Source organism: Elgaria multicarinata, chromosome 8 (genome assembly GCF_023053635.1).
Source record: "Elgaria multicarinata webbii isolate HBS135686 ecotype San Diego chromosome 8, rElgMul1.1.pri, whole genome shotgun sequence".
Lineage (NCBI taxonomy): Eukaryota > Metazoa > Chordata > Lepidosauria > Squamata > Anguidae > Elgaria > Elgaria multicarinata.
In genome coordinates, this window is record NC_086178.1 from 103,665,242 (window position 1) to 103,680,342 (window position 15,101).

General features: G+C 43.6%; 1 protein-coding gene across 4 annotated transcripts in view; it reads right to left on the reverse strand.

Moving 5' to 3' along the window:
* NRG3 (neuregulin 3) overlaps positions 1-15,101 on the reverse strand; it is a 795,134-nt gene that overhangs the window by 120,892 nt on the left and 659,141 nt on the right. For 2 of the 4 annotated variants that reach the window (XM_063131659.1, XM_063131656.1), the window contains one exon: positions 4,633-4,659. In XM_063131659.1, the coding sequence (XP_062987729.1) occupies positions 4,633-4,659 (27 nt within the window). The remainder of the gene's footprint in view (positions 1-4,632; positions 4,660-15,101) is intronic. The other 2 variants (XM_063131658.1, XM_063131660.1) reach the window with 1 other exon arrangement.

Consider the following 15,101-nt stretch of genomic DNA (forward strand, 5'->3'; position numbering starts at 1 on the left):
GGGCATGGAACTCTTCAGGCACTCTGTGCCCATTGGGGGTGAGAGCATGATCATATACTTTTGCATAGGAGCGCGCATGCGCTCACCTTCAGTAAAAAAAACGGCGGGCACGACATCTCTCATTCCTCCCGGGATGTCGCATGCACCATCTGTCCAAAGGGGAAGATCTCACGAACAGAATACCAAAATATTTTTCCCTCCTCCCTCTCAGAATGCTGGGAGGCGTAGACATTCCCCTTCTTGTTCCATAGGGCCTGTATGAGACTTCAGTCTCCCTTAAACTGACAACTATCCATTTCCACAAAAGCGAGATTCTGAAAACTTTGTCAGTGACAGCTCTTTCCCCCCGTGTCATTGGGATGTTCCATGTCATCACACCAACTCAGCCAACCAGTATTCGAAGATTCATTAGCACAGGTGCAGTAGAACATAGTTTGTTAGATTCCTGACATTTTTTTTTCTATGTACCGATTACGCAACTCATACAACCGTCCATAGGAAGCACTCTGCATTATCGTCAGGACTCGTTTTGAAGATACACTCTTTTTACACAGGTGAAGGAATTCCAATGAATTATTCCTGAATGGCGCTAAGCAGATTCAAATACACCTTAAAGAAGACTTATTATAGAGTGAGCCCTATTTCAGTAATCTTGACACAGTAAAATTGCCAGAAGCCAGTTTCTTCAGCAGGCACACCTGTTAAAGTACTATCTGTATGTTACAGCAATATTTAGTTTAGATACACACATGGTCTTTTTTCATGCTTTTAGTCCATAAAATTGTTTATGGCATATGGTCACAGAATTAGAAGGAGGATCCTTTACATTTACATTGTTAGTGAAGCATTCTACCCTGGCAGCATTCAGAAAGAATGGTCACAAAGGAGAGTCAATAAAAAAGAGTTTTTTAAAAAGTCAATAAAAGTGGTTAATATATGTCTCGAAGGGGGGGAAAGGTGCAAAGTCAACTTTTGAAAGCGATTTCTCATCGCTATCCCATGATTTAACATTAACCTTTCAGTCCCCGTTCGGCTTTCAGACATGCATTCAAATTGCCATTCTTTTGATTTTAGCTCTCTCCCTGAAATTTCACCCAAGGAAATGTGGCCCTTGAAACAAAGAAAGTTTTACAACCCTCCTCTAGAGTATACCCTGCACATGGAAACACACCTTGGCAGCAAGTTGTTTTTGCAAGGGAAAGTATCCACCAGCACAGATGTTCCCAATGGGGACACCCTGATATTTTTCCAAGGCATTTTGGATTTCCTTGAAATACAGTTTGAAAACTACTAGTTTAATGTACTGCAGAGTTTTAAAGTGTAACTATAAATGTATCCTCAGACAGCATTGTGTAACCATGACCAGTGGCTGCAGAAATATCTACTTAAAAGTGGTAGAGACTTATTTTTCCCTCTGTGCGAAATTAAAGCTGCAATCCCTTATATACACTTTCCTGGGAGTAAGACCCACTAAACTCAATGGGGCTTACTTCTGAATGGACATAGAACTGCACTGTTACTGCACTTCATAAATGCTCAAATATTTCTCTACAAAACAAACAGATCACAAAAACCAGCATCCAAACCCTTCCGAATAAGCTACATTTCCATGCAGTCTTTAACAGTATTTTCTCCTTGAACTCATTTGTATATACTGCTGTGATTTTGTGTCCAGTTGTGGGGTACTGCTTCAGTTCTCTAGAGGTTGCTCCATTGAGAATGTTTATAGTTGCTCCCTAAGGATGTACGGGATTTTGTAAATCCATTTTGTAGATTGTCAGGTGCCTTTCATTCTGTCTTTCATACACTCATTGGTAGAATCAGACTTTTTCCCATTGCCCAAATTTGCTCAAATTCACATTTGCACAAAATTCTATTTGAGCCAATTCACACTTGCAAAAATGTGCAAATTCCCCCCACGCACACTTTCATTATTTAGCCTATGGGGGAAATTTGCAGCCATTGTTATTTTTTTAAAAAAATTTTTTTGCATATTTTTCTATGACTAAATTTGGGTAATTTCCCCCCACCCCTAGGTCCACAAGTCAACAGAATCTGTGCAGTTCAGGATAAGCCAGTCCACTGTGGAATCTGTGGGTTGGATTTATAAAAATCCAAACTCATCTGATTCCATTGTGGATATCTCCAACTTCCCTAGTTGCTCCTATATCAATGTGCTATTATATTTCACTGCTTCCATGTAAATGCTTATTTTGCTCTCTGCCCCTTTTTGGAGAATTCCTCTGTGCTTGGTTTTATGCCAAAAACATAATCTTCTTCATTAACCAGCTCTTGGCCTATTTGATTTACCCGGGGCTTCAGCTTGCTTGTGTGCTTTGCAGCTTTTGCCTCATTCTGCATGCTTTAACATAATGTTCCTTTCTCCAGAGAATCGCAGTCCCCCCCACCCCACATTTGCAGGTAATACATTTCATGGACATAGTTGTCACTGCAGAAGCAGCAGGAATATAATTTCCTTAAAGATTCAGCATTACTTCTAGATGGCATGCTTTAGTCTGCAACCCTACACACCCTTAGTTCGGAATAAGCCTCACTCAACACAGTAGGAATGACTGCATGGCACAATAAGCTATGCTGAAAGCAAGCCATGGTTGATCGGTTAATCACTTGTTAAGCCACAGCTAAGCTACTGCCATCAGGTGATCAGGTGCTTGCTCTTTTACAGCCACCATTTAGGTAATATTACAGTTCTGGAAAATCCCAAGCCACCATGTTTATGTAAAATGGTGGCTTGCTGAGGGGTCAAGCGACCCCTGGGCACTCACAAATTGTACAGCACTTGGTGAGCGGGTCCAATAAGTGCATGGCGGCTCAGAAAACAGGGCCCAGGAGGCCAAGCCCTCCACTTAGACTTTAATGCCTATTCAGTTACCAGTACGGATGTCGTGGGAGTCTCGCTTTAGTGGCAGGGATGGTGGCCAAATCCCACGTCAAATTGGCTTTAGCTTCAAAAGAGTGATGGATCAACTTAAAACAGGGCATGCCCTTTTCAGATGCAGGAGTTTGCACTTTGACCTGTCCCCAAATATTATCATTCCTAACTTTTGTCACATCAGTAGACACTGGGCCTTGCTAGACCAGGGTTTAGTGCATCCGGATGATGCACAAGGGATCCCAGGCTCAGGCAGGTGTCAACCCTCCATTGGCCCAGGATAACTGGCACCATTTGTGGCCTGGTATTTCCCATGGTCTCGGGCTGAGCCCGAGACCGCGAGTGTATAGCCCATTCCGCTGCTTTTCCCGGCTACTGCATTTACTCGCAAGTAGCCGGGAAAAGCGGTGGGCAGCGCACAGCACTCCACAGGAGTGCTGCGGCCATCAGGGCAGGGTGGGGAGATGGGGGGAAACCGGAGCTGGGGGGGATGGAGGGAAACCAGAGCCAGGGGATGGGGGGAAATCGGAGATCGCAGGGGATGGGGGGATCAGAGATTGTGGGGAATGGGGGGATCGGAGATTGCAGGTGGGCGGGGGGATCGCGGCAAGGGGGGAAATTGGGGGGGAGCGGGGAACCCTTTATTTTTAAAAACAAACAACACCTACTTTTGCCAATGTGTGCTCCTGCACACCTAGCCCTTTAAGGAATAAACTACACAGGAAAGCATTTCGTCTACACAGGAAAGTATTTCCTGCAGCCCGTCGCGTTTGACGTCTGGACTGGAGCGATGGTCCACGCTACTTGTAGCGCGGGCTCGCCACGCCTCCAGCACGGATTCCCAGGTAGGTCTAGCAAGGCCCACTGTTTCAGGGTGGGGGTGGGGGTGACGTCAGTTGCTTTCAATATTAACATAACATTATTGAACAAATCACTTTTAACTTCCTTTCTTCCACATAGTCTCCATTAAGATGAGCCACCTTTCCATAAAGTGACGGACACACCTTCGAGAATACGTCTATCACTATATAGGACACTGTAAAATGAGTGTCACTCTGTCTTCAAACCTTGGCCTCTATTAAAACTTTATTGCTGACCAGTGGCCTGAAATATCAGTACTGTACCAGAGGCTATGACCTCATAAGGCATGCTGTGTTTCAGTTTGTCCTTTTATTGTAAAATAAAAGGCTTTATTTTATACCAGTGCTTTTCATTTATCTTCAAAAGGATGTTTTAAGGTTGAAAATATGCATTAAGGGACCCCACATATGTATCCCTCCCAATATAACAGACTAGCTGTGTCAGTGTCAAAAAAAGGACATACAAAGTAAGGGTGTTTAACCCTCCAGTTCATTCTCAGCTCAAAATGGCTGACCCCAAGTTGTTTTACCTGTGAGGGCTTCCCTAATATTTCCTCTACCTCAGCGATAAGAAAGCAGCTCAAGGAGGGCAGTTTGAAGTGAAACATAAGAGGAAGGGAAAGCTTAAAGAACCTCTATTCCAGTTTGAGCCTGAGATGCCTGCTGACTATTGAATGATTTTTCAAAACAAAAAACAAAAACCTTTGAGTTGAAATTCTAGGAATAAAATCATTTAAATTCATCTGTTGTATATCTCATCGTGACAAGTCATGGTCATGCTTGGAATTGTCTGCAAAGCCTGATACTCTTTTAAAACAATAGAGGTTGAAGAACGTTAATATCAACAACAGTAAATGAAAAAGAGAAAAGAAAACTTACCCATGAATTCAATTCCTAAATGGTGAGCTATAACAAGGAAAGCATGTAAATGAGGGACAAAAAAGAAGAAGAAGAAAACATTAGTTAAGAGCAATAATAATAATAATAATAATAATAATAATAATAATAATAATAATATAGATGTTTAAACCACACGGTTCACTCATGAAGGTATCATAATACTTGTTACTTTCAAATGATCTAGAATGCTGAAGTATGGTGTACAGAACCCCAAAGCAGACCAATTGTTAGAAAAATCTGAACACTGGACATTTGTATGCCTCTGTCAAAGCAGGGGACTCAAAGTATACCTCAGGGTCATGGGTACACAACCATACAGCCTTGAGGACAACATCTGGTATTGGGACACAAGTACAAAGACACTTACGCACACTTTTCCTGCAACCCCTCCCACCCCTGCACACATATCTCAGTGTGCAGGGATAGGGAGCTTTAAACTTCCCCTCTCTTCTCACTGGGATCTAGAGATCAATGGGTGGTTGGGGGGAAATAAAAGCCTCTCCTTCCTGCAGCAATCACCAACAATGTTGTTATTTCTCCACTGCTACTAGCAACAGGAGAAGAGCAATTTCAGAAGCAAGGAAATGGCAGCCTTTTATTTTATTTATTTATTTATTTATTACATTTTTATACCGCCCAATAGCTGAAGCTCTCTGGGCGGTTCACAAAAATTAAAATCGTAATAAAACAACCAACAGTTTAAAAACACAAATACAAAATATAGTATAAAAAGCACCAGCAGGATTAAAACCATGCATCAAAAATTGATGTAAGATTAAAATACAGAGTTAGAACAGTAAAGTTTAAATTTAAGTTAAAATGAAGTGTTAAAATATTGAGAGAATAAAAAGGTCTTCAGCTGGCGACGAAAGGAGTACAGTGTAGGCGCCAGGCGGACCTCTCTGGGGAGCTCATTCCACAGCTGAGGTGCCACAACAGAGAAAGCCCTCCTCCTAGTAGCCACCTGCCTCACTTCCATTGGCAACGCTCATGGAGAAGGGCCCCTGTAGATGATCTTAAGGTCTGTGCAGGTACATAAGGGAGGAGGCATTCCTTCAAATAACCTGGCCCCAAACCGTTTAGGGCTTTGAATGTTAATACCAGCACTTTGAATCGGGCCCGGCCCTGGACCGGCAGCCAATGAAGTTGTAGAAGGACTGGTGTGATATGATCTTGCTGGCCAGTCCCTGTTAGTAGGCGGGTTGCCCTGTTTTGTACCAGCTGAAGCTTCCGGACCGTTTTCAAAGGCAGCCCCATGTATAACACATTGCAGTAATCCAAACGAGAGGTTATCAGAGCATGGATAACTGTAGCTAGGCTATCTCTGTCCAGATAAGGGCGCAGTTGGTATATCAGCCTAAGCTGATAAAAGGTGCTCTTTTCCACTGAGTTCACCTGTGCCTCAAGTGACAGTTCTGGATCCAAGAGCACCCCTAAACTATGGACCCCATGCTTTAGGGAGAGTGCAACCCCGTCCAGGACAGGGAAAACATCACCTGCTTTGGGGAGAAAAGTCAGTCCTGCAGCTTTGGCAGCTGGAGAAAGACTTGCCAGGTGCCACATATGGCCCCAGTCACAGGTTGCACATCATGGTTTGGATTCAGACTAGTCATGCTGAAAGTAGGCCTATTGAAATCAACAGAGCTTAAACTTGTCCCCTTAATTTCAGTGGGTCCTCCTGGATCCAACTCCATATGAGAAATTTGGTGCATGCATAACCAAATGACATGGATTACTGGAAAACTAGGGCAGGGGGGATAAACATGAAGTTGACCACACCACTAAAAAGACGAAAGCAATACAGGGTAGTAAGATTAATAGCTACATCTGAAAATGAGACACTTGTACATCTGTTAGGAAATTGAGTTTCTGAAGTGCGTCCAATAATGGCTACGGTACCCAGGGGGTAAAAAGTACTGCATGATGCCCTGATTAGTAGAAAAATTATGAAAGAGGGACATTTGAAAGTATCCAATGGAACCACTCCACCTCCACTGATTCCAGTGCACTAATGGAACCCTCTGCTTGTGCAACAGGGGTTGTCCTTCTGCAGCTCTACTGACCTGCTCTGTTCCAGAAAAAAAGCATTTTTGTTTGTTTTGGGTTATTTTTAAAACGTCACACAGTGAGTCCCATGAGCATACAATAGGATACTACACATCTCTCCTTCAAAGCAAGGCCATGAAATGTCCCCCAAAGTAGTTAAGGGACTTCTACACCATTCACTGTTATAACATTCAGCATATATAATATTCACTAATATTCTGTGTCCCCCAAAATGTAGAAATCTGTCCATTTTGATTACTCTCAATTCCTGTTTTTCCCAATCTTAAGGTTAGTAATTCTTGAACATTGAGAATTTGTCCAATCTTACGTTTGATTCATTGCAAACCCTGCGATTTTTTAAAGTCAGAATGAAAATGCATACACATTCTTCATATATTTTTTCCTAATACATGAATTTCTGTATGCATTTTTGCATAATGTACATGTTGTTACAAACAATTTCCCTAATATAATGCATTTTGTATGTTATTTTCACTAATAGATACATGTTTGTGTGCTGGTTTAATTAACATACATATTTTAGTAGGCTTTTTTTTTATTGGTGAACTCTACTGCAAATATTGTAGAAATGCAAATTTTGAAGAATAATGAAATTTCAGTTCATGTATTGGTTCAAAAGTACAAAATTAGGTAAGATTGCATTAAAATAAATTTCTCTCCCATGCCTACCCTAAGATGTTCTGATGACTAGAAGATGTAGAACATGGAATAGTTTTGATCAATTGTCAAAATGCAGGGCATTAAATTTACTATATAGTTGAGGTCAGCACTCCAGCATGGAATGAGCAAAGTCAAACATGGGATGTAATGTTGGCCCTGTTCAGAAGACACCTTAAACTACGGCAGTTAAGGCTTTTTTTGTTAACAAAGAGCCTTAACCACCATGATTTAAGCTGTCTTCTTGAACAAGGCCATTGAGTTGCTTTCTAAACTTTTTAGTAGCATGCTTGCTACTTACGCACTTACAAAAGTATCAAAATTGTTAGGCTCCTTCACACCATATAGAGGATGTCCAATATACCTTGACTACTTGAAATGTCTCAAAACAGGGCAGCTGTACAACTGCCCAGATCAACACCAAGCAGAATTTAACACATTGAAAGCAGTTTGAAAATGGTATATTGAATGTGTCATGGGCTCCAACAGTTGTCAGTACACTTCAGTCATTTAGATCCTGCCTTAGAGGGTTGGGAGAACCTGTGGAGCAGATTGAGGGTGGATGGGTTGGGTTGCATGATTCACTCAAACACTGTGTACACATTATCTTCCATGTGTACAGTGTGTTAGTGAATGCTGCATGCACACATCTGAATCTGCTCTAGAGGATTCCCCAAACTTCATGAGCAGATTTGAAGTGCACGCAGCGGACTCTAGAAGTTAGGAAAAATCTGTTCCCATTCCACTGGTGGACAGCCAGGGCTGGATATAACCCAAAAGCTGATCATAATTTCCCTGGCCGTTCTTTGGAATCTATAAAGGCTCCCTACTGGAATTTGCAGCATTCACTCACATACTGTGCACACGAATAATAATGCAAAAGCCTCTTTATGTTACATTACATTCACTTAAGATGTGTTTGTCAAAGGTGAAATATGCTGTCCATCATACAATATTTATTGTGCACAATTTGTTGGTTTTGGTAAGCCTGACCAAGATGTCAATGGTACGCCTGCTTTTCAAAACGATAGCTGAGATCAAACGCATTTATGTGATCTCCAAGATATGATGAATTCAGATATAAAGTAAGATCAATTTAAATTGTATGCAGAAGAGATGAATAAAGAACATTTCTTTTCAAAAGGGTCAACTATGTTGCAGAAATTTTAAAAAAGGCTTTTCGGTGGCAATCTGCCAAGTCCTTTAAGAGACCAGTGATCTAAGATAACACAAAGAATATTACTTCTTTCCTTTGAATAAATTTTGAATTTGTCAACAGCTGAACGAGGCTATGCATATTTGTGGAAGCCAATGAGAGAAATTATTTCAATTAAAAACAGAACTGGCCCAATGTCCAGCAATAATCAAAACCTGAAAATATTCTCATTTCCATGTTCATATTTATGTATCTTTTATTTATTTATTTATTTATTTATTTAGAATATTTATGTACTGCTCCCCATTGAAAAATTTCAGAGCAGTGTACAAGGTAAAATGAAAACAAAAACAGAATAAAACAGTTAAAACAAAATTTAAAAGAACCAAAAACAGAAATCCAAGGCTGCATGTTAAAGAAAGGCTTCTTGGAATAAAGATGTTTTCAGGTGGCGCCGAAAGGAGTACAAGGTTGGAGCCTGCCTGACCTCCAGAGGCAGGGAATTCCACAGGAGGGGCGCCACCACGCTGAAGGCTCTTCCCCTGGTGGATTCCAAGGCCCTCGGTAAGGGAGAAGGCGCTCTCTCAGGTATCCTGGTCCCAAGTTGTTTAGGGCTTTGTACACAAGTACAAGAACCTTAAACCTGGCCCGGTAGCGAATAGGCAGCCAGTGCAGTTCCCTCAGACAAGGAGTTACATGCTGGAAAGGGGCAGCTCCAGACAACAGCAGAGCTGCAGCATTCTGCACTAGCTCCAGCTTCCAGAGCAGCTTCAAGGGCAGCCCCACATAGAGTGTGTTGCAGTAATCCAATCTTGAGGTTACCAATGCCTGTACCACTGTGGCCAAGCTATCCCTGTTCAGGAGAGGACGTAGTTGGTGAACCAACCGAAGATGGTAAAAGGCACTACAAGCCATGGCAGCTTCTTGAACCTCCAACGACAGAAATTGGTCTAAGAGTACCCCCAAACTACAAACCTGTTCTTTCAGAGACAGTGCAACCCCATCCAGAACAGGCAATGAGCCTGTCTCCCGGACTCGGGAACCACTCACCCACAGGGCTTCCGTCTTGCCAGGATTCAGTATTAGTTTATTGGCCCTCATCCAGCCCATTACTGAGTCTAGGCACTGGTCCAGGACCTGCACAGCCTCACCTGATTCAGTTGTCACAGGGAGATAGAGCTGCGTGTCATCAGCGTATTGATGGCATTTAGCTCCAAATCCCCTAATGACCGTTCCCAACGGCTTCATATAGATGTTAAATAACATTGGGGACAAGATGGTGCCCTGCGGCACTCCATAGCTCAATTGCCAAGAGGCTGAGGACTGGTCACCCAATGCTACTGTCTGAAAACGACCCCATAGGTAGGACCGGAACCACTGTAAAACAGTGCCTCCGATGCCCATCCCACAGAGTCGATCCAGGAGGATACCATGGTCAATGGTCTCAAAAGCCGCCGAGAGATCGAGCAGGATTAACAGGGTTGCATTCCCCCTTTCCCTCTCTTGATAAAGGTCATCCATCAGGGCGACCAAGGCTGATTCAATCCTGTAACCAGATCGGAACCCAGACTGGAATGGATCTAGATAATCAGTATCCTCCAAGAGTGCCTGCAGTTGCTCCGCCACAACCCTCTCAAGTACCTTCCCTAAAAAAGGAGTGTTAGCAACTGGGCGGTAGTTGCCTAATACCATCGGGTCCAGGGTGGGCTTCTTCAGGAGCGGTGGCACTACTGCCTCCTTAAGGACAGCAGGGACCACCCCTTCCCGGAGGGAAGCATTTATCACCCCTTGGACCCACCCAGTCAGACCCCCTCGGCTTGCTTTTATAAGCCAGGAGGGACAGGGATCGAGAGGGCAAGTGGTCGGTCGCACTGCTGCAAGCACCTTGTCCACATCATCAGGCAGCAATAACTGGAACTGATCCCACAAAATTGGGCAGATGGTGGCATCGGACACCTCAACTGGAGCTGCACTAACAACAGCGTCAAGCTCGCTGCGGAGAGAAGCGATCTTGTCCTCAAAGTGTGATGCAAAAAGGTCACAGCGGGTCCTTGACGGAGCCAGGGCCCCATTTGCTGGGGAGGATGTTAGCAGTCCCCGGACCACCCGGAATATTTGTGAACAGATAAAAAACTTTTAGGCAGAAAAAACACTCAAAAGCAGAAAACCCTAAGACACCCCAATGAAGACTGAGCATGCTCAGTGGGCATGGAGTTCTGATTATTGGGAGAAGCAGAAAACCCAGGGGAATCGAAGGGAGAGCTTTGAATCCTCCAGAGACACATTTGACACCCCTTTTCCAAAGTTGCAAGGTTATCGATGACAGCTTCACTTTTCCATCCACCCAAATTGTATTCTGCATCAGATTCTCCCGACAAACAAGGTCAATTTACAATACTACATTTTCTTCCCATTTAAGGCTTTTCACAGTGCTCTTATGATTGGCACCAACAGAGCTGTAAAATACAGTCCCAAAACACTCTTGATTCGGTAACAAAGAAACAATGGCGGTTGGAACAGCTTCCTACAAAAACTTTTCTTTTAAGGTTTCTTTAAAAAAAAATAGTTCACTGCAGAGTAGTGGAATAAACTATTGATTTCTGTTCCCTGTGGTTGATGCAGCATAATTCACTTGAGCCTGTTCTTTGCTGAACAGCTAGAGTTGAAAGATCATTTCTAAATTTGGAAAAGAAAGTATAATGGTCAACTCTACATATCCTGATATGTGAGAGATGTAAATAACTGCATGACTTAAGGATTACTGTGCATTTCTGCTATGTTTCATCAGTTGTTGTTTTTTGAAAAATATTCCTGGTAAATGGTATGGATTAAGATCTGACCATGGCCAGCCAACCAGTCTAATATACAATCCATTGGGGGAGTGCATTAATGTCAAAGTTAGAAATGGGCCGGACAATCAAGACTAAATACTTTCCTGTGTAGTTTAAGAATTTAACATGGTTAAAAATAAAACTGTACTGAAAACGCCACCTCCATTTTGCAGGCCCATTCTCAGGTTATGAAATTGAGGTGACATTTTTGGCAAAGTTCTTGGGCCAGGAGAAATTCTTAAAACATTTGGCCCTTCGTGGGGGCTTACTTGAGAAGTGGGAGGGTGATTTGTTTGTCCACTTGTGGCAGCGGGGCTCTAAACTGGAGCTTGGACAGGTCCCCATGTCCCTTCCCAAATGTTTGTTTGTAGGGACATAATGTAATTTCAGAGGCATTTGCAGGCAAAAGGAATGGTGCCCCTCCATAAACAAAATCAAAAAATGGCAGCCCCCACAATGCCCTGATAAAAATATATTTCTGAGCCATTGTGAGGAGACATGGCGGCCCATTGGGAGTCCAAGTCAACTTTATTGTATTTAGCAACCAGCCATTATACAGTTTCACATAGATGTGTTACGTTCATTCATTCATTCATTCATTCATTCATTCCCTTGGCCTTTGTGTGCAAGAGCAGGGCCAGCACAAGAAATTTTGCAGTTCTAAAAGTTACATATTTATTAAAATCATTCAATAAAAAAACCCAGCTTTTCGAGGGATAATTTTCCCTTCATCTGAACTATCAAAGGAAGGATATAAATCTTCCTAATGTCTGAATAGACTTTGCATTCTAAAATAAAATGAGTGACATCTTCTAAAGTAAAAGGGTTGCAAGGACAACCTCTGGCTTCCTTGGGGATACCCTGGAGGCGCCCCATAGTACATTTAACCTTGCCCAGGAAAAGGCTGTTCTCATCGTAACAGAGGGTAAATCAACCAGATATTTCAGAAGGTTAAGAAAAGAAGGGTCTAAATGCACACAAAGCTTAACAGATCTGCAACTTGTGGGTGAGTGGTTCCCGAGTTCGGGAGACAGGCTCATTGCCTGTTCTGGATGGGGTTGCTCTACCTCTGAAAGAACAGGTTCGTAGTTTGGGGGTACTCTTAGACCCATTTCTGTCGTTGGAGGCTCAAGTAGCCGCCACGGCTCGGAGTGCCTTTTACCATCTTCGGTTGGTTCGCCAACTACAGCCTCTCCTGGACAGGGATAGCTTGACCACAGTGGTACAGGCATTGGTAACCTCAAGATTGGATTACTGCAATGCGCTCTATGTGGGGCTGCCCTTGAAGCTGCTCCGGAAGCTGGAGCTAGTGCAGAATGCTGCAGCTCGGCTGTTGTCTGGAGCTGCCCCTTTCCAGCATGTAACTCCTCTGCTGAGGGAACGGCACTGGCTGCCTATTCGCTACCGGGCCAGGTTTAAGGTTCTTGTACTTGTGTACAAAGCCCTAAACAACTTGGGACCAGGATACCTGAGAGAGCGCCTTCTCCCTTACCAACCTGCCCGGTCACTGAGGTCATTCGAGGGCCTGCTCCTGGTGGTTCCACGTAGATCCATCCTCCGATTGGAATCCACCAGGGGAAGAGCCTTCAGCGTGGTGGCCCCCCTCCTGTGGAATTCCCTGCCTCTGGAGGTCAGGCAGGCGCCAACCTTGTACTCCTTTCGGCGCCTCCTGAAAACATCTTTATTCCAAGAAGCCTTTCTTTAACATGCAGCCTTGGATTTCTGTGTTGTTGTTGTTTAGCTTCTTTTTAAATTTTGTTTTAACTGTTTTATTCTGTTTTTATTTTCATTTTACCTTGTACACCGCTCCAAATTTTTTTCAATGAGGAGCGGTATATAAATATTCTAAATAAATAAATAAATAAATAAACTTGTAATTTCAGCCATTTGAGACTGCATTTCAATATCTTTAAGGCATTGAGCTCCATGGCAAGGCAATTTGTTACAAAAAAGAATGCATACATAAGCTACTCCACAGCTTGTTATAGTTAGCCCCTTCCAGGGACCAAAAATATTAAGTATTTCTCTTGGCATGAAAAAACAAAAAACCTTGGTATTCCCCCCCCCCAGCTTAATTTATCAACAATAACCCCATCCCCAGTTTAGTTTAGTGGTTTTTTTAATCCAAATGAAATAAGCTGGACGTTTTGGTTCAGCTCTAGTCAAAACGAACTGGGAGGATGTGACATAAGCATTTGTGAGGTGGAAACATTACATGTTTACTCGCCAAGTAAACTGGCCAAGTGAGAGAGTGCCTTCTCCCCAGTCACTTCTCAACCTGCCTGGTCACTGTGGTCATCAGAAAGGAGACAGGCTCATTGCCTGTTCTGGATGGGGTTGCACTCCCCCTGAAAGATCAGGCTTGTAGTATGGGGGTACGCTTAGATCCATCTCTGTCGCTGGAGGCTCAAGTGGCCGCGGTGGCTTGGAGTGCCTTTTACCAGCTTTGACTGGTTTGCCAACTACGGCCTCTCCTGGACAGGGATAGCTTGACCATGGTGGTACAGGCATTGGTAACCTCAAATTTGGATTACTGCAACACGTTCTATGTGGGGCTGCCCTTGAAGCAGCTCCAGAAGCTGGAGCTAGTGCAGAATGCTGCAGCTCGACTGTTGTCTGGAGCTGCCCCTTTCCAGCATGTAACTCCTCTGCTGAGGGAACTGCACTGGCTGCCTATTCGCTACCGGGCCAGGTTTAAGGTTCTTGTACTTGTGTACAAAGCCCCAAACAACTTGGGACCAGGATACCTGAGAGAGCACCTTCTCCCTTACCAACCTGCACATTCACTGAGGTCATCTGAGGGCCTGCTCCTGGAGGTTCCACATAGACCCATCCACCAGGGGAAGAGCCTTCAGCGTGGTAGCCCCCCTGCCTATGGAATTCCCTGCCTCCAGAGGTCAGGCAGGCACCAACTTTGTATTCCTTTCAGCACCTCCTGAAAACATCATTATTCCAGGAAGCCTTTCCTTAATGACTAACCACGGCTTACTGTACATTTTGCTTCTTTTAAAATCTATTTAAGGTGTTTTATGCTGTTTTTATTTTATTTTATCTTGTACACCGCTCTGAAATTTTCAATGGGGAGGGGTATATAAATATTGTAAATTGTGTGGTGTTCCCTTCTCTATGGAACTCCATGTCATATATGCCCCTACTGCTCCGGTGTTGGGAGCAGGTGACCCAGGAAATCAATCAGAAACAGATTCTGATTCAGAAGATGCGGAGCCAGTGGGGGGGAAGTTCACATGGGAGAGCCTCCAGCTGCGAATGCGCCCCCTCCAGAGTCTGTCTCCTCAAGGCCAGATCCTCTGCTCTCATGAGACAGGGAGTCAACTTCCGGGGGTGAACATTGCAAAACATTGCTAGATGCTAGGAATCGCCGGAAGTTAAAACATTCAGCGAGATTAGCAGCAAAGAGACAGTTGGAGAGATTGAGTGAGAAGGCGTCCACGCCTCCTCCTCCACCTTGAAGCTTGGGACATTTGAAAAGCCTTTTCTTTCCTTTGAAGGGTCAATTGTTTTGCTTAGTCTGCATAGCGTTGCCTAGGGGGGATTTTCCCACAAAAGTGCCTAGTTTGTGTTACAGAAGTGTTAATTGTTTGCAATAAAGCTTTGTAGATTGGCCTCAGAACTTTCCTTGGTTTTGACTCCTTGGGGGTGCTTGGGCAGCTACAGCACACTACACAGAATCATAGAATCATAGAATAGCAGAGTTGGAAGGGGCCTACAAGGCCATC